This window comes from Hemitrygon akajei, chromosome 6, assembly GCF_048418815.1.
Source record: "Hemitrygon akajei chromosome 6, sHemAka1.3, whole genome shotgun sequence".
In the NCBI taxonomy this organism is placed as follows: domain Eukaryota; kingdom Metazoa; phylum Chordata; class Chondrichthyes; order Myliobatiformes; family Dasyatidae; genus Hemitrygon; species Hemitrygon akajei.
Genome location: NC_133129.1, coordinates 36975584 through 36995593, shown reverse-complemented (window position 1 = coordinate 36995593; position 20010 = coordinate 36975584). Strand labels below are relative to the sequence as shown.

Below are 20010 nucleotides of genomic sequence, written 5' to 3'. Positions count from 1 at the left end.
CTTGAATGCCACAATGAAAATAACAATTTGGAGGATGCAATCATCAAAAGCATTGTTGGAAGGCAGTCCATTATCTACACTAGGTGTCTGCACTAATTTTGTTCATTTACTGTCAATCAGACATACTGTCAGCATGTTGGTTGGTTGTCTGTTATATCCAACAATGACAGTGAAACCTGTGAGAGAGAGTTTTTAAAGCGTGAAAGCGATTGCAGTGAAACAGTTCTACTCTCTTGACCTCGGCAATCTGGTTCCAGTGGGACAAATAGTCATCACAATCTGGGGACTTCCTTGATTACAGTGGATAAGCATGACTTTTTCTGTTCCTTATCATGCCTTCTCTCTCCATGAAGTGTTGCAGAACCACTGCCTTGGTCTTATCCGCTCAGTCCTTGAGAGCTGGCTTCACATACTAGGGCATGTCCCTATCTCACCAGTGTGTGATGTCTGCTGATTAACCTCCTTTGGTTTAGCCTGCCTATTGAAGTGGTGTAGCCAATGTTGCGTACAACCAGCAACTTGGAGCCACAGGTGAGAGCTGAGTGTCCGGTGGGGACCAAAGGTGAATAAATTGTCCCAGAATGGAGATGAAAAGCCCTTTAACCAGAGTTGCTACCCCTCCCTGGAGACCCCGTACATGGTAGTGTACAATGAGTTTCTCCATCAATAACTCATACACAGTTTTGTACAACTGTAGTAGCATTTCTGGTCTTCTAATTTGACCTGTATTTCTGTTAAATATATAACTTGTTACTTAGTTTGTCTTTTCTGTACTTTAACGTTTTCCATGAAACTTTGGCTAAATGGGGTAGCTCCTTATTTGCGCCAAAGTGTTCTGGTCCCGATTAACCTGAATCCACTGTATTTTAATTTTTATTATTGTCACCATCAAAATCTTGGAACTTCCAATCTGAGAAAGGTATGAAAGTACCTTAATCAGAAGAATAGCAGCTGTTCGAGAAGAGCAATTCACTGCCACCTTTCAGGGCAATAACAAATGGGCAAAGTCAATGTTGCCCTTGTAGCAATACAGATCCCTAAAAGATCCAGTACAAGTTGATAGGGTGGTTAGAAAGGTACAGATGCTGCCTTCTCTGCTTCAGTGATAGTTAAAGATCTGACTAGCATGTAAAGTTAAACTAATCCTTAATGGCTAATTACATAACACACATTTCTCTCCTGCAATTCAGTTCTCACATTGAATACAAACATAAACTGAAAGAGAATTAACTGCAAATTTAAGTTTCAAACAGCTTGGGGTGAAATTCAGGCAACTGGTAATCGGATATTGTGTATATAATAACAATGGTTAGCCCTTCAGCCTCACTGCAGATTGCTGTTGTTCTGGGAGTTAAATTCAGTTAGTTAATAAATCTCTAGATTGAATTCCAGCTTTTGTCTTCTCTTTCTTTCCTGCTCTCCTATAACCTCACCCCATTAAACTTTATCGGATTCTCATATTTTGCTTTTTTTTTCCTTATTCAGCCGCTTAAGTCTTTGCTGTCTCTCAGATGAATTCCACCCAACTATTTCTCTCTGATCTATTCTAACTCCCTCTGATTTTGCACCTGGCTATTGTAAATTACCCCAACCACAAACCTACCTATGGTAACTGTAGTTTACAATTGCCCATTAGTCATGTCATTAGGATGTGGGAAGAAAAGCAGATCACATGGGGTGAAATCTTGTTGGTCACAAAGAGACTCCACGCAAAAGTGAACCCAAGGTCAGATCGAACCTGGGTTTTTGTTGCTTTGATGCAGCGGCATTGCCTGCTGTGCCATGATGCTGCTCACTGCTTGTATGGAACCTTCAAACTAACTGATGCAAGTTAAACATCAGGCTTCGTCAATAAAGTAAACACAAACAGTTGGCTGGCCAAGATGAAGCAGTAGCTTCTTAGTACAAGTTAGTCAGTAACTCAGTGAACGCTGCTGGTTGTAGCACACTTTGTATTGACATTTGAAATACGGAGGTTTTTGGGAGCAGAGAATGCCCTGTTTTTGACGTGGATTTATGAAAAACCTTCCAACTGTGTTTACTTGCTGTTTAAACGTAGGCAGTTACCCTGGCAATCGCTTTGAAGTTAGCATTTGCTCTAAAGAGAAGATAGATAGTGATGTGAAAGATGAAAAGTTAGTGATAGTCATCAAGTACCACTGCACAGAAACATGCCCTTTGGCCCATCTAGTCTGTGCTGACTTGTTTTTCTACTTCATTCTGTTGACCTGCACCTGGACCATAGCCTTCCAAGCTTCTCTTAAATATTGCAATCAAACCTGCACCCCTCACTTCTACTAGCAAGCTTGTTCCACACTTGCACCACCCTCTGAGTGAAGAAATTACCCCCTCAGCTTCTTATTAACTATTTTACCTTTCACCTATGACCCCTACTTCTGCTTGTATTAGCCCAAACTATACTCCTCATAATTTTGTACACCTCTTTCAAATATTCCTTCATTCTCCTATGCTCCAGTCTTAATTTATTCAGCCTTTCTCTGTTACTCAAGTCATCAAGTCCCGATTTAGGATATCAGTGTGTGAACTGCTCCTTGGGCAGTTTGTGATGTGAGCTATGACAGGATTTACTCCTGTACCTTCCTGCTTCAGATTCGTATTAATGTAAATTTGCTTTGTCTACAGTGGACTTCTGTTCAGAGTAACTCATTTGCCTGTGGGAATGGTATTTTTTCTTAAAAACAGTTGTTTACATCATTGAATCCCATGCATTTTTTAATGAACTGAGGTCAGGGTATGTAAGTCTAGAATTATATTTGTTTCAATTTTGTGAAGTTAGTTCATTATTATCAACAAGCATCTATTTTCTGCCTGTTGTATTAGAGGCTCTGATAGTTGGTTAGCACTTGAAAGCTGACAAATATCACCATCAAATATATAGTCCAAAGTTTATTTCATTCCCTAAGAGTGTGAGTGGTGGGAGTGATGTGTAAGGTTAATGGCCAATGCATTTAGTGGCTAAAATAATGTCAGTTTGATCAGTTGACATGTTGTCAGACAGCAGATATTAATCAGGTACTCGTAAACACAAGGAAGTGTGCAGATGCCGGAAATCCAAAGCACCACACACAAAATGCTGGGGGAGCTTAGCAATTCAGGCACCATCTATGGAAATGAATAAACATTCAACGTTTCGGGCCGAGACCCTTCTTCAGGACTGAATAGGAAGGGAGAAAATGCCAGAATATAAAGATGCTTGGGGGGGGAGGGAGGATGTGGTGGAGGGAGGGGATGGTGAAGTGAGGTGTATGGGGAAAATTCAGTTGCTGGATAAGAAGGAATCTGACAGGAGTAAAGAGTGGACCAGAGGAGGAGAGGACCCAGGGTTATGTATAAGCAGGTGAGAAGAGATAAAAGGTGAGGAATAAAGCAAGTGGGGGGGGGGGAGGCAGGGGAGACATAAGACATAGGAGCAGAACTAAGCCATCTGGCCCATCGAGTCTGCTCTGCCATTCAATCATGGCGGATTTTATTTTCTCTCCTCCTCAACCCCAGTTCTCGGCCTTCTCCCTGTAAAGCTGTGATGCCATGTCTAATCAAGAACCTATCAATCTCTGCCTTAAATACACCCAACGACCTGGCCCCCACAGCTGCACGTGGCAACATATTTTGCTGATATCCCTTCCAGCAGCTCCTTCCAACTTACTTTGGCCAACTCCTCTCTCATACCACTGTAATTTCCCTTATTCCGCTGAAATTCTGCTACATCAGACTTTACTTTCTCCCCATCAAATTTCAAGTTGAACTCCATCATATTGCGATCAATGGTCCCTAAGGGTTCTTTTACCTTAAGCTCCCTAATCACCTCCAGTTCATTACATGACATGCAATCCAGTATAGCTGATCCCCCAGTAGGCTCAATGACAAACTGAACTAAAAAGCCATTTCTGAGGCATTCAACAACCCCTCTTGCGATCCATTACCAACCTGATTTTCCCCATCGACCTGCATGTTAAAATCTCCCATGACTACCATAACATTGCCTTTTTGATTTGACTTTTCTATTTCCTATCATTATCTGTGGTCCACCTGCCAGCCACTGTTGGCAGGCCTGTATATAACTGCCATCGATGTCCTTTTACCCTTGCAGTTTCTTAACTTAACCCACAAGGATTCAACATCTTCTGATCCTATGTCATATCTTTCTACTGATTTGATGCCATTCTTTACCAGCAGAGCCACACCATCCCCTCTACCTACCTTCCAATCCCTCCGATATTCAGCTCCCAACTACAACCATCCTTCAACCATGATTCAGTGATGACCACAACATTATACCTAGCAATCTGTAATAGTGCAACCAGATCATCCACCTTATTTCTTATACTGCGCGCATTTAGATACAACACCTTGAGTACCGTATTTACTATCCTTTCTGATTCTGCATACCCAAGGAGGGGGAAATAGTTTGATTTGAATATTTTCTCTGATTTGAATGTGCTGTATGTGTTAATCCACAATTAAAGGTTAAAACATAAACCTAATTTGAAAACCAAAGTTACAACTTTGTAGGGGCTGCACTGAGTCATGTAATTGCTTGTATGACTTGAATCATTTCAGACTGGCGAACATGCTCGGAGAAGTGTGCTGCTTAAGGAAGGTGATGATCTGTTAAGTTCCTACTATCAAGATGTAAGAACACTATATGATGTGCTAAAAAGGGGTTTGATTGTATCAAGTAAGTATTGGGTAATGTGCAGATCCTTTTAAATGTCGGTTAAAAATGGAAGCTCATATTTGGTGCAGAAAATTCAGATTATCAATGATCACATTTACATTTGGTGGTATGGCATCCAAGTTAACCCTTTCTACCAATCAGATAACAAAACCCCTTGGACAACCAACTGCATCTGCCTGTAGCTGGCAACCAGATGTTTCCAGTGGTGGGAGAGTTTAGGGCCAGAGGGCAGATCCTCAGAATACAGGGACATTCCTTTAGAACAGGGATGAGGAAGAGGATTTTTTTTCAGCCAAAGGGTGGTGAATAAGTGGAATTCACTACCATAGATGGCTATAGAGACCAAGTCATTTGGTGTATTTAAAGACAAACAAGAGAAAATCTGCAAATGCTGGAAATCCAAGCCACACACGGAAGATGCTGGAGGAACTCAGCAGGCCAGGCAGCATCTATGGAAAAGAGTACAGTTGACGTTTCGGGCTGAGATCCTTTGGCAGGACTGTCTTGTCCCGAAACGTCGACTGTACTCTTTTCCATAGATGCTGGCTGCCCTGCTGAATTCCTCCAGCATTTAGTGGGTGTATTTAAAGTGGAGGTTGATAGCTTCTTGATTACTAAGGGTGTCAAAGGTTATGAGGAGAAAGGGATTTAGAGGGATAATAAATCAATTATGGTAATTTTAGCTGGGCACCGGGTATGTTGTATTCACCTGCTTTCTTGCCAGAATTATGGTGGTTATAAAAATTACCTTTCTGATGTGTGGGCAGCAATGGATAACTAACTTCTCTTCTACTGTCACTTGAATTGGTGAAGCTCTTCAAAACAAAATCTGATACCATTATCTTGGACAATATTATTGATAATAAACCTGATTCTGATTTGTTATTCTGCTTCCATCTATCTTATGGTCAAGTGCACAGTCTCTATTCTTCCTGATTAAGTTTCTTGCTCATAATTAGATCAGTTTATAGGATTTTATTGTGCTTCAAAAAAGATGCATAAATGTGGTTGATTGACTGCAATAAATAGTATTTGGTATAGGTTCATGAGGAAAAAGAATCAAGGAAGGTATATATGAGGGTGTGTTTTAGTTGTGGAGTACAGGGAGAAGGAACAGGAATAATGAAATTGCAACCCTAGGATCATAATGGGCTGAGCGGCCTCCGTTCTGTGTCATTATAGGTATAAGGTAAATGCTCCACTGTTAAGGAATCTTGTTTTGTAATTGTTGGGGGAACTGGAGAGATTTTTAATTGCAGTGAGAAGCAATAAATGTAAGCTGGAAATAAAGACCCATAAAGGAGATGAGGAAAACAAATCTTTACCGAAAAGTTTTTGCGAAATGTGAAATTTTTAGCTATTGGAGAAGAGCTCCAACATTTGGTATAGTTGTCTCTGGAAAAAGGTGCATATTGTAATGAATAAGGAACAAGTCTTTGGGTGGCTTGGATTAGAGACTGTGTTAGTGTGATAGCAAAATGGTAAATTTGAAATAGAAACAGATTTCATGAGCTGAAAATGACATGGCATAATGCTTCAATGTTCATTTCACTAGCCTGTGTTTCCTGTGCTAATGGTTTAATACATGCACATGTGCAAGGGTTGAACAACATGGGCTTGACGGTAAGAACATGTACAGTATTCACTTGTATAGTGTTTTAACTGGACTGATATCCAGCAATGATCATAAAGCAATGCAGTAGCAACATGGAAGATTTTAGTTCAGCACATTAATATTACTGTGCATTATTTTTAACAAACTTATCAATCAAATATTATCTTATCAAAAGTTGTTTAATATAGCATTAACATTTTCAAATTTCTTTTAGGTAATGGACCTTGTTTGGGTTTTAGAAAGCCAAATCAACCTTATCAGTGGATATCCTATCGTGAAGTAAGTAAACTTCTTTTTCCATGAAGATGCCAATGGATATATGAAAAATAGAACAGTCTAATTTGTGTAGTTTAAACTTTCTGATGAGTTAAGACTCAGAATAACTTATTTTAAAATTGAGAATGTCTGGGTTGTTGTGAATGCTTCCCATTTATGAAGATCTTGGAAAAGGTTTTTGTTTAAAATAACTGGAGAAGTTATACAAAAGAGGTGATCTCTGCGCTCTAAATGATAATCGCAGGTCCTTCTACAGTTTCTTGTAGTGTCTGTCGTATATAAATTTCACAGTTTTGCATTCAGTTCTGGCCTGAGCCTGTTTTCAGAGTTTTTCTTCACACTCTTGGACTTATTAATACCAAAATATCTGACCGGTTCATCCTTGCTGCCACTTACATCTGAGAGAAGAGTTTAGCAGTAGGCCGGGACTTCCAGAGATGCTGGTATTTGGGCAGGGTGCTCATACCCTCATAACTGTCTCCTTGACAATTTCTAGCCTTGAGTGCTTGTCTTTAAGTAAACTGCCTTCTGTGAATATTGTTCTTCAAAACCCTGTGTTAATTTTTCTGCCCCACTTGGGAGGTTCTCCCACTTAACTCTTAGTGTTGCAACATGAATGTGCCTACTAGCATTGTTTTGGAACAAGTACAAAGGAACTTTGTGTCCTTTTTTTTATATATAAAAAGGGCCTTTGAAACACCATTAAGCAATTTGCCAATGGCATTTTATCAATGGGAAAACAACACATATAAATTTAACCATAGAACCATTGAACATTACAACGTAGTACAGAGCCTTCAGCCCTCCATGTTGTGCTGACCCATATAGTCCTTAAAAAGAAGTACTAAACCCACACTACCCCATTACCCTCAATTTTTCTTTCATCCATGTGCCTGTCCAAGAGGCTCTTAAATACTCCTAATGTTTTAGCCTCCACCACCATCCCTGGCAAGTCATTCCAGGCACTCACAACCCTCTGTGTGTAAAAAAAAACACCAAACAAAAACAAAAACTTACCCCTGATGTCTCCCCTAAATTTCCCTCCCTTAATTTTGTACATATGCACATTTGTATCCTCAATTTCATGAAACAGATTTTAAAGTCCAGATCTTGCCTTGTATATCATAAGGTGAACTTTGTATTTAAGTTGCTCTCTGAAATATACACTTGATGGCATTTCCTGTGAACTATCCACTGAGTGCAGTGTGAAACTTAAGATAATGGGCAATCATGTAGAGAGCATTTATGTTATTGAGGTATTGATTCACACTGGCATGATTTTTCCCACTACTCTTTAAGTAGCTGTATTGCTGTATTGGCAAATAAAGTAATGGTTTGATTTGATATTTTCACCTTGTTTTCCAGGTTATTGATAGGGCAGAATTTGTGGGTTCAGGAATTTTCCTTCGCGGCTATAGGGGAGGAAATAGTGAATATATTGGGGTTTTTGCCCAAAACAGACCGGAGGTGAGTTTTTCTTAAAATTTGAGCTATTGTACTGTTTGCCATTGTTTTATTCAATTCAAAACATAATCATAATGCCCATGAAAGTGACACTGAAATGCATGTAAATGTTCTTTCATTTCTGTTCTTGCACTTTTTGGTGTGAAGCAAAAACTCGAGGGAGGGCAGAACTGTCAGTTTTATAAGTTTCCTGGGAAAGTACTGCAGTGGAAATCTGCCTATTATTTTTATAAAGAAGTAGTTTCCTGCATTTGGCTAGTGTTGGCAGATGCAAGAGGTTAACCCTCTGGCCCTAAGAAAGGGATGGTTTGAAAGTGGGCAGTGTCTCCTTTTAATGTCTTTTCTCCTAACTGGAGACAGCATTCCCAGGCTGAAAAGAATATATCAGTCCCAGAACAACCCTGACTCCCCAACTTGTACTGCCTCAAATGCAGGAACTTCAATTTGAATGTCCTACTTTTTGATACTAATATTCTTGACTAATTCATGATCTGATCAAGAGGCATCGAGAGGATCCAAACCTACCTCATCATAGTGCGAGCCAACACAGCCAAGAGTGGAAATCTCATTATTGTCTTCTTAATTTTCAGAAAATAAGTGAATTAAACATATAATTCATTGAGTCCTAAAATAGACCCAGGGTTTCCTTAATCTTGTGTTTTCACCATGGAGATGGTCATTCCATGATACCTTGATATATAGCGTCTGAGGCTGTGTCATAGAGTATGGTTATCTGTAGATTTACTAAGTGCCGTGAAGAGAAAAAATAATTAAAGTGTTGAGATTTTATCTTGGTCATTGTGTAATTCATCGCATTGAGGCATATCAGAGTGTCTTCAGGAATGTTAGTGTCATGGTTTCTCGTGCCCCACAAATGACCAGGAGACGCAGAAGATTCTTCAAGAAGTATTAAACTTTAATTTGCAAATCAAAGCTGAGACAGTCATTGAGCTAGTCGCTGATTGCCCACCGATCCTTGGACACAGCATTTTTTATAGCAGTCTCCTGGTTTAGTTGCATTAGCGTATGCAATCGGTCTATAGTTGCGTATCACACGTACATCCGCCACTATTGTTTCTATCCATTGACTTAATCATGTTCTAATCTACATCTCTTAGCTACCTCCCATTAACACACCATTGTCTTCTACATTCTTAAGATTTCGTACTCCTACAGAATTGGATACATGCATAGCAAATAGCAAGTTTCAAAACTGACTACATAGTTTTGGTTACACAGCAAAATTTCAACTTTTAGATAGATAGATAGATACTTTATTCATCCCCATGGGGAAATTCAACTTTTTTCCAATGTCCCATACACTTGTTGTAGCAAAACTAATTACATACAATACTTAACTCAGTAAAAAAATATGATATGCATCTAAATCACCATCTCAAAAAGCATTAATAATAGCTTTTAAAAAGTTCTTAAGTCCTGGCGGTAGAATTGTAAAGCCTAATGGCATTGGGGAGTATTGACCTCTTCATCCTGTCTGAGGAGCATTGCATCGATAGTAACCTGTCACTGAAACTGCTTCTCTGTCTCTGGATGGTGCTATGTAGAGGATGTTCAGAGTTATCCATAATTGACCGTAGCCTACTCAGCGCCCTTCGCTCAGCTACCGATGTTAAACTCTCCAGTACTTTGCCCATGACAGAGCCCGCCTTCCTTACCAGCTTATTAAGACGTGAGGCGTCCCTCTTCTTAATGCTTCCTCCCCAACACGCCACCACAAAGAAGAGGGCGCTCTCCACAACTGACCTATAGAACATCTTCAGCATCTCACTACAGACATTGAATGACGCCAACCTTCTTAGGAAGTACATTCGACTCTGTGCCTTCCTGCACAAGGCATCTGTGTTGGCAGTCCAGTCAAGCTTCTCGTCTAACTGTACTCCCAGATACTTGTAGGTCTTAACCTGCTCCACACATTCTCCATTAATGATCACTGGCTCCATATGAGGCCTAGATCTCCTAAAGTCCACCACCATCTCCTTGGTCTTGGTGATATTGAGACGCAGGTAGTTTGAGTTGCACCATATCACAAAGTCCTGTATCAGTTTCCTATACTCCTCCTCCTGTCCATTCCTGACACACCCCACTATGGCCGTGTCATCAGCGAACTTCTGCACATGGCAGGACTCTGAGTTATATTGGAATTGGAGTTATACTCCAATATTAGCTCAGGGTTGACTGTACATGGTGAGGCACTGTGCTGAACTGATGAATGTGAATGTTGGGATACAAGTTCATAAATAATTGATGGTGGTGGCACAGGTAAGCGTTTTCCGCCTTCAGGCATGCCATAGTATATAAGAGAGGGAACAACATAGTATGTTGCAGCTTCCTAAAACATGATTTAAGCTAATGTGGTTTTGTTCTGTTCATCATTAGGATTGATATGAATGCTCTGTAGTGGGTGGAGCTTCACCAGGATGTAGCCTGGATTGAAGCATTTCAGTTGTAAGGAGAAATTTGAACAGTGGAGGTTGTGGGGTGACCTGACAGAGGCATTCAAGATTGTGAAGGGGACAGGTAGCTTATATCGCAGAAATCTCTTTCTGATGATGTAGGGTTGACTAAAACAAGAGAAAGTGTGTATAAAGTGAGAGGTAGGAGAAGGATTAGAGATCTGAGGGATTTTTTTTCCTACTCTATTACTGGAATGATCTGCCTGAGGGGCTAGTAGAGGCAGGTATCCTCCAAACATTTAATAAGCATCTAAATAAGCACTGACTTATCATGGCATAGAAGGCAAATAACAAATTTAGTTAAATGTGATTTGTTCAGGTAACTACAATGGTTAGATTAGACATGGTGGGACAGAGATCCTGCTCCTGTGCTATGTGGATCTTGGTACAGCTTTAATAGAGGTAAAACTTCATGTTCAACCAGTTTCAGTGCTAATGAAAATTATTCTGATAAATCACATAAGGAAATTTGTTTATCTTGTGCATTTTATTAAAAAAAACTTCCAGTTCTCTGACTTCACTTTAATTAGCTATCTGAATTATGGTGTAAAAGTGTTTATAAATGTAATAACATTCCTCCATCCCACTACAGTGGGTTATTGTTGAACAGGGTTGTTACGCGTACTCCATGGTAGTGGTACCATTGTACGACACATTGGGAGATGAAGCTGTTTCCTATATCATAAACAAAGGTATGTTAAGTTAATTTAATTTGTTGTACTTTACCTTTGTTTTCATGTTTTCTGTTTTTAGAAACTGAGTAAATCAGGACAGATCCCTTTTTCTTCTTTTCCAAGTAGCTGTGTTTTATTTTACCTACATTATTAAAAATAAAACCTTAAAGGTTGCCGTGTTCACTTGTCCATTTGCTCCCTGCTATGTGCTTCCGTGCAGAGAAGTCTGTCAGTTCAATCAAAGGTTCAAAATAAAATTTATTATCAGAGTACATACATACATGTCACCACATACAACCCTGAGATTATTTTTCTGTGGGCGTACTCAGCAAAGCTCTCAAACAGTAACTGTACACAATGGACAACAAACTGTGCAAATAAATAGCAATAACAAGCATGAAATAACAAGATGGGAGTCCTTAAATGAGTCTAGTTAGCCCTTTTTATTGAAGAGCCTAATGGTTGAGGGATAGGAGTGGTTCTTGAACTTGGTGGTGCATGTCCTGCGGCACTTGTACCTTCTACCTGATGGCAGCAGTGAGAAAGGAGCATGGCCTGGGTGCTGGGGACCTTTGATGAAGGATGTTGCTTTTCTACAGCAACATTTCATGTTGGGAGGGTTTTACCTGTGATGTACTGGGCCAAATCCATTAACTTTTGTAGGATTTTCCACTCAACAGTAATGCAGCCAGTCAGCACACTTTCTGCCACACAACTATTGAAGTTTACCTTGGTTTTCAATGACATGTCGAATCTCCACAGACTCCTGAGGTCTGTCAGCTTAATATAACGTTCCATAAACTATTATGGATTTCTGGGTAGGAGTTCTAATCTTCAGACTTCTAAAATGTAAAAATGTACTGATTCAGTGTAACTGTCTTCATATAAGTAAACATTTATTTATTTATTTTAATTTTTTTTATTAGTTTTTCAAAACATTTTACAAATTAAAAACCCCAAATCCCAATGAGGAGCATTAATACAGTGCAAAATTAAGCATACAATAACAATATGCTACAAAGGAAGAGAATTTAACAAAAAAGCACCTAAATTAAAGACAAGTAAGCTTAGTGTCCTCCCCAAGCCCCACAACACAAGAACAAAAACAACAACAACTCCAGACCGACCACAACACAATATAAAGAGAAATAATAAATACAGTGAGTGATGTTGGAACTGGAAAACCCACCCCATTCACACAACCCAAAACTAGACGGCTACCAAAACAAGTAGCTAGCTCTACCAAAAAAATTAACCCAAATACAACTTCCAGATCTGTGTCATTAACGACAGTTTCGTATAAATACTATAGCAAATAGTAACTAGTTTATGCACTAGAAAACATAACTACAGATTAGAACACCTTCTGCAGAAATATAAAACATAATACAGAGAAAATCGGAAGAAAACCAAAACTAACCTACCCGCGAAAAATTATAGAAGAATAAAGTAAGAGAAAGGGGGAAAAAAAAGGTAAAAAAAAAAAGGAGAGGAAGGGGAAAATTATAAATTCAAGACAAGTATTTATCAACCATTTACAGAGAAGAGAGAAAAAAATTCAGAGATTAGAAAAAAGGGGTGAAGAAAAGAAAAAATAAAATAAATAAATATTAAAAAAAGGAAAAATAAATCAGCAATTAAACTGTGAACCAACAAACAGGGAGGCCTTCACTAAAGACTTCGAACCTCCAAAACAAGTTAGAGTCAGTTGTAGAACTCTGTAGATAAAGTTATACAAGAACAAAAATAGATTACACACACACCAAATCCCGGGAGAGATTGTCAACAGCCCTTAGAGTTTCAATGAATAATGTCTGAGTGATTCAAGTGAAGTCTGAGTCCAGAAAAAGTAATTTTACTACGAGGAGTACTTGTCCACCATTTTAGGAGGTCCGATCAGATTCCGAAGATGACTGGATAGCCGGAAGACTTGCCATAAATGCTTCAGCTTCCTTTACTGATTTGAACCACTTGTATTTTCCGGTATTAAGCTTGATTCGTAGATCGGCAGGATTGCGAAGAGAGGGTTTGAAACCACGATCAAAAACCACGATCAAAACTCAGCGCGCATCTTTAAGGTCTGGGGTGCAAAATCTTCCACAAAGCGAATGGTTGTATCCTGGAAAGGAAAAGACCCCCTGCGACGTGCCTCTACAATCAGACTGTTTTTTACCTGGTATTGATGGAAACACAAGATTACTGGTCGCGGACGGGAGCCCAGAATTCCGGGGTGAACGTAAACTCTGTGTGCCCGTTCGAGCTCGGGCGGGTTTGGAAGCAAATCTTTCCCGAATATCTCACAGAGAAACTTGGTGAAAAACTTCACGTTTGACCCCTGTTCGGTCGCCTCTGGCAATCCAAGAATTCTGAGATTGCAGCGTCTGCTGCGATTTTCGAGATCCACCATTTTGGAAAGGAGTTTGTTACACTTTTCCTCTAAGCTGGAACAGCGAGTCTCCAAGTATCGAACAGGACTTTCTAAATCTTCAGAAGTCGAATCGATGCGAGATAGGTGTTCGGCATGCTTGTCCACTTTATCGTTGATCCGATCCAGTTTGTCTTCCAACTGTTTGAAAGCGGTTTTGAATTCCTTTAAAATTTCGTCTCGGAGCTTTCCGAGCGCAGCCAGGGTCTCGTCTGAGGGAGCCATAGCTTCCTTTCTCCCGGATTTAGAACTCTTGCTAGACATTGTAAGTTAGATATGTTCACAGGCAAGTAAGAGATACCGAAAAAATTCCTAACTAAGGTTTAAAAAATTGAGACATTTAGTGCAAAGATAGCGACAGTAACGGAACAAAAGTTCGGAGCAGCTAAACAATCGCCATCTTACCGGAAGTCCATAAGTAAACATTTATGAAAAAATAATTGAGTGTATGAAGGAATGATGGAGAAATAAAGAAAAACATCCAGTTGCTGGCTGCTTTACTAAGTTCCTCCTGTACCTGCTGCAGAATGATGTCGGGTCAGATCAGGTGCCTCTCTGATAGTACTGCATGATGGATGATAATCTGCTTGTACTTCTCAGCACAGAGGATTCCATTAATTCTGACCAGATTACCAACTCCATTTGCAGAAATCCAGCCCCAAACCTGCAGGGAACCTCTGTCATGCTTCACCGTTGGCTGTAGACGCTCATCCATATAGCGCTATCCAGCTCTTCTATGGGCAGATTGCTTCCTGTTTGAGCCGAAAAATTCAAATTTTGACTTGTCAGAGCACTTGCTGCTATTGTTCAGCACCCAATTCCTTGTGTTCTTCTGTGTAGTTGAGCCTCTTGCCTTGTTTACACTGGAGGAATGGCATTTTTGGCTGTAACTCTTCCATGAAGACCACTTCTGACAAGACATCTCCTGACTGTAAGAAGTGTACTTGGTTTCTGTGAGTTCAGATCTGATAGCGGTGCTGGTCGGCTTCCATTTTAGAAGGGACTTGAGATGTTGTATCTCTTGTCTCTGCATTCAGTTTCTGTGGCTGACCACTGCATTTCTGGCCCAGAACCTTGATCGTTTCTTTGTGTTTCCTCAGAAAAGCTTGGACAGTACATCTTGAAACTCTTGTCTGCAGTGAAATTTTTGCTTGGGACAGAAGTTACTGACGCAGCATGACCACCTTGTGTCTTGTCGCTCTGCTCATCTTGCCATGGTGTAAGAATTGATGATTTGAAGGTTGACCTACCTCATCTGCCACACTCTCACTTTTTAGCCTGGTTGTCCTTCGCCCAGTTCGATTCCATCTATACCCACTTTTTTAGTTAATCAGTTTAGTTCATTCAATTCATTGTGTCATGGATATTTTGGATCTGCTTGTTCTCTTTGAAAAGCCTTTGATAAGGTCCCACATGGGAGATTAGTGGGCAAAATTAGAGCACGTGGTATTGGGGGTAGGGTACTGACATGGATAGAAAATTGGTTGGCAGACAGGAAGCAAAGAGTAGGGATTAACGGGTCCCTTTCAGAATGGCAGGCAGTGACTAGTGGGGTACCGCAAGGCTTGGTGCTGGGACCGCAGCTATTTACAATATACATTAATGATTTAGATGAAGGGATTAAAAGTAACATTAGCAAATTTGCAGATGACACAAAGCTGGGTGGCAGTGTGAAATATGAGGAGGATGTTAGGAGAATGCAGGGTGACTTGAACAGGTTGGGTGAGTGGGCAGATGCAGTTTAATGTGGATAAATGTAAGGTTATCCACTTTGGTGGCAAGAACATGAAGGCAGATTACTATCTGAATGGTGTCAAGTTAGGAAAAGGGGAAGTACAATGAGATCTAGGTATCCTTGTTCATCAGTCACTGAAAGTAAGCATGCAGGTACAGCAGGCAGTGAAGAAAGCTAATGGCATATTGGCCTTCATAACATTGGGAGTTGAGTATAGGAGCAAAGAGGTCCTTCTGCAGTTGTACATGGCCCTGGTGAGACCACACCTAGAGTATTGTGTTTATCATTGGTCTCCAAATTTGAGGAAGGCCATTCTTGCTATTGAGGGAGTGCTGCGTAGGTTCACAAGGTTAATTCCCAGAATGGCGGGACTATCATGTGTCTGAAAGATTGGAGTGACTGTGGCGACCCACTTCCTAGCGCACTTGAACCGGCTCACAAATAGCCAGCGCGCCGGCATAAAGGCCAGTCCCAAAAGGGCGCCAGGTCTGCTTCACTAACAAAGGGAAAAGCCTGCGCGGGATTGTGAGTACGTGCCCCCTACAGCATCCGTGCCGGGGAGGGCGGGATCAGGGAGGCTTTAAAGCGAAGCCGCGAAGTTTGAATAAAATCTTCTTTAGCTGCAGTTTACCGACTCCGTGTTGTTATTTCAGCGCTGCGTGTAGCACACCGCTACAATTGGTGACCCCGACGGTCCAAACGATTTTTGGACCGGAGATGACCGACGCCGCATCTGTTCATGCGGTTTCGTTGAAACTGCCAAGCTTCTGGACGCTGCAACCTCACCTATGGTTCCAGCAAGCAGAAGCCCAATTCCACGTTCGGCAGATAACCTCAGAGGACACACGTTACTACTACGTGGTGAGCTCCCTCGACCAGGACACAGCGACCCAGGTTGAGGAGTTCATACAGTCTCCCCCAGCGGACGGCAAGTACACGGAATTCAAAGCCCTGCTCATAAGGACTTTCGGACTCTCACGGTGCGAGCGGGCTGCCCGTTTACTGCACCTGGATGGTTTGGGGGACAGACCTCCATCGGCTTTAATGAATGAGATGTTGTCTCTGGCCGGAGGACACAAGCCCTGCCTCATGTTTGAGCAGGCATTCCTGGAGCAGCTGCCGAGGACATACGCCTGCTGCTGTCCGACGCAGATTTCAGCGACCCCCGGAAGGTGGCAGCCCGGGTGGACTTGCTGTGGAACGCCAAGAAGGTGAGTGGGGCGTCCGTCGCACAGATCACCAGGCCACGCTCCCAGCAGCAAACCAGACCAGGCCCGGCTGCAGAGCCCACTAACCCCAGAGGCAGGGGTGAGGAGACCAACGAACAATGGTGTTTCTACCACCAGTGGTGGGGCACAGAAGCCCGCCGCTGTAGCCCGCCCTGCAAGTTCCCGGGAAGCGCCAGGGCCAGCCGCCACTGATGGCTACGGCGGCTGGCCATCGGGATAGCCTCCTGTATGTGTGGGACAAGAGGTCGGGACACCGTTTTTTGGTTGACACTGGTGCCGAGATCATGGTCTTACCTCCGACGAGTTACGACACCCACAACAGGGCACCGGGTCCCCCCCTGAGGGCCGTGAACAGCAGCACGGTAAGGACCTATGGCACCCGTACGGTGCAGCTACAGTTCAGCTCCAGCCGGTTCACGTGGGACTTCACACTGGCTGCCATAGATAGATAGATACTTTATTCATCCCCATGGGGAAATTCAACTTTTTTCCAATGTCCCATACACTTTCATAGCCCAACCGCTTCTGGGTGTGGATTTTTTGCGAGCTCACAACCTGCTGGTCAACCTGCCGAGGCAGAGACTGGTCCACGCCGAGACCTTTCAGACGTTCTCCCTGGGTGAAGCCCAGTTGCCAGCCCCACACCTCGGCTCCATCACGCTGTCCGACAACGACTTCACCAGAGTCCTGGCGGATTTCCCATCGGTTCTGGCACCGCAGTTCACGGCAGCCATGCCCTGACACGGCGTACAGCACCACATCCCGACCCAGGGACCACCCCTCCATGCCCGTGCTCGATGGCTTCCCCCGGACAAGCTCCGACTGGCGAAGGAGGAGTTCAAGAGGATGGAGGAGTTGGGGATCATCCGGCGGTCTGACAGCCCATGGGCCTCCCCCCTGCACATGGTGCCCAAAGCAACAGGGGGTTGGAAACCGTGCGACGACTACCGCAGGCTGAACGAGGCTACCACACCGGACCGCTACCCTGTGCCGCACATTCAGGACTTTGCAACAAACCTGCATGGCGCACAGATCTTCTCCAAGGTAGACCTCGTCCGGGGATACCATCAAATCCCGATGCATCCGGATGACATCCCCAAAACGGCTCTCATCACACCGTTCGGCCTTTTCGAGTTCCTCCGCATGCCATTCAGCCTGAAGAATGCCGCACAGACGTTCCAGTGGTTAATGGACGTGGTGGGACACGACCTGGACTTCGCATTCATCTATTTGGACGACATCCTCATAGCTAGCAGCAGTCGTCAGGAGCATCTGTCCCACCTCCGTCAACTCTACGCCCGACTGAGTGAGTACGGTCTAACAATCAACCCGGCCAAATGCCAGTTCGGGCTCGACACCATCGACTTCCTGGGCCTCAGGATTACTAAAGACGGGGCGACCCCTCTGCCCGCTAAGGTAGACGCAGTCCGCCATTTCCCCCGACCCACCACAATCAAAGGCCTTCAGGAAATTGTAGGTATGGTCAATTTCTACCACCGCTTCCTCCCGTCAGCTGCCCGAATCATGCGCCCCCTGTTCGCCCTGCTATCGGGTCCGGGCAAGGACATTACCTGGGGCGAGGAGTCTGCCGCCGCTTTCATTCAAACGAAGGAGGCCTTGGCAAACGCCGCGATGCTAGTGCACCCCAGAATGGACGTCCCTACCGCCCTCAAGGACGCGTCTAACACGGCAGTCGGTGGGGTATTGGAGCAGCTCATCGTGGGCCGCTGGCAACCCCTGGCATTTTTCAGCAAACACCTGCGGCCACCTGAGCTCAAATACAGTGCTTTCGACCGGGAACTGTTGGCGCTATACCTGGCAATCCGGCATTTCAGGTACTTCTTAGAAGGTAGGCCCTTCACCACGTTCACGGACCACAAGCCGCTTACCTTTATGTTCACGAAGGTGTCCGATCCCTGGTCGTCCCACCATCTGTCCTACATCTCTGAATACACGACGGATGTCCGGCACGTCTCGGGTAAGGACAATGTCGTGGCGGACGCGCTCTCTCACCCTAACATTCACGCCCTTTCCCAAGGGGTAGACTTTGAGGCGCTGGCAGAGGCGCAGCAGGCAGACGAGGAGATCCTGAGTTACAGAACCGCAGTCTCCGGTTTGCAGCTCCAGGACCTCCCTGTAGGCCCAGGTGAAAGGACCCTGCTCTGTGACGTCACCACTGGCCAGCCCCGTCCTGTCGTCCCGGCACCTTGGCGGCGACGCGTTTTCGACTCCATTCATAATTTAGCGAACCCCTCTATCAGGACAACCATCCGGATGGTCTCCAGCAGGTTCGTTTGGCACGGTCTCTGCAAGCAAGCCAGTGAATGGGCCAGAACGTGCATGCACTGCCAGACGGCCAAGGAGCAGCGGCACACCAAACCTCTGCCGCAGCAGTTCCACCCCACCCACCGGCGTTTCGACCACATTCATGTGGATATCGTGGGCCCCCTGTCAGTGTCGCGCGGAGCACGGCACCTCCTGACTATCGTGGACCGGTTCACAAGATGCAGAGGCGATCCCGCTCACCGACACCAACTCTGAATCTTGCGCCTGGGCACTGATCGCCACCTGGGTGTCCCGCTTTGGTGTACCAGCCCACATTACCTCCGACAGAGGTGCCCAGTTCACCTCCAGCCTGTGGTCAGCTATGGCCAGCTTTTTGGGGACTCAGCTGCACCACACCACTGCCTACCACCCACAGTCGAACGGCCTGGTGGAGCGTTTCCACCGTCACCTAAAGTCGGCTCTCATGGCACGCCTGCGAGGAGCTAACTGGGTGGACGAGCTTCCCTGGGTCCTACTCGGCATCCGCACGGCGCCCAAAGATGATCTGCACGCCTCGTCGGCCAAGTTGGTGTATGGTGCAACCCTGGTTGTCCCCGGGGAGTTCATACCGGCCCCAAGGGGGCAAGAGGAAGAACCCGCAGCAGTCCTGGGCAGACTACGCGAGAGGCTTGGTGACCTGGCCCCCATACCCCTTCGCAGTATGGGCAGAACCCGACCTGCGTACCCAAAGACCTGCTGAACTGTAAGTTTGTGTTTGTACGAAGGGGCGGGCATCGGCCACCGCTGCAACGGCCCTACGAGGGGCCATTTACGGTGCTCAGGAACAACGGGTCCACGTTCGTGCTGGACGTTGGGGGGAGAGAGGAGGTTTTCACGGTGGACCGACTCAAACCGGCCCATATGGACTTGGCGCAACCTGTCGAGATTCCGGCACCGCGACGCAGAGGCAGACCTCCCAAACAGGGTCCGGCCCAGACTGTGGACGTTGGGGGGTGTATCGCCGGTTCTGGGGGGGGTGGGGGGTTATGTGGCGACCCACTTCCTAGCGCACTCGAACCGGCTCACAAATAGCCAGCGCACCGGCATAAAGGCCAGTCCCAAAAGGGCGCCAGGTCTGCTTCACTAACAAAGGGAAA

General features: G+C 44.2%; 1 protein-coding gene across 10 annotated transcripts in view; it reads left to right on the top strand.

Moving 5' to 3' along the window:
* The window catches only part of LOC140728963 (long-chain-fatty-acid--CoA ligase 1-like), a 199243-nt gene that overhangs the window by 120351 nt on the left and 58882 nt on the right, over positions 1-20010 (top strand). For all 10 annotated transcript variants that reach the window (XM_073048125.1, XM_073048126.1, XM_073048131.1 and 7 more), the window contains 4 exons: positions 4579-4696; positions 6526-6590; positions 7953-8054; positions 11118-11217. In XM_073048125.1, coding sequence (XP_072904226.1) covers positions 4579-4696; positions 6526-6590; positions 7953-8054; positions 11118-11217 — 385 coding nt within the window. The remainder of the gene's footprint in view (positions 1-4578; positions 4697-6525; positions 6591-7952; positions 8055-11117; positions 11218-20010) is intronic.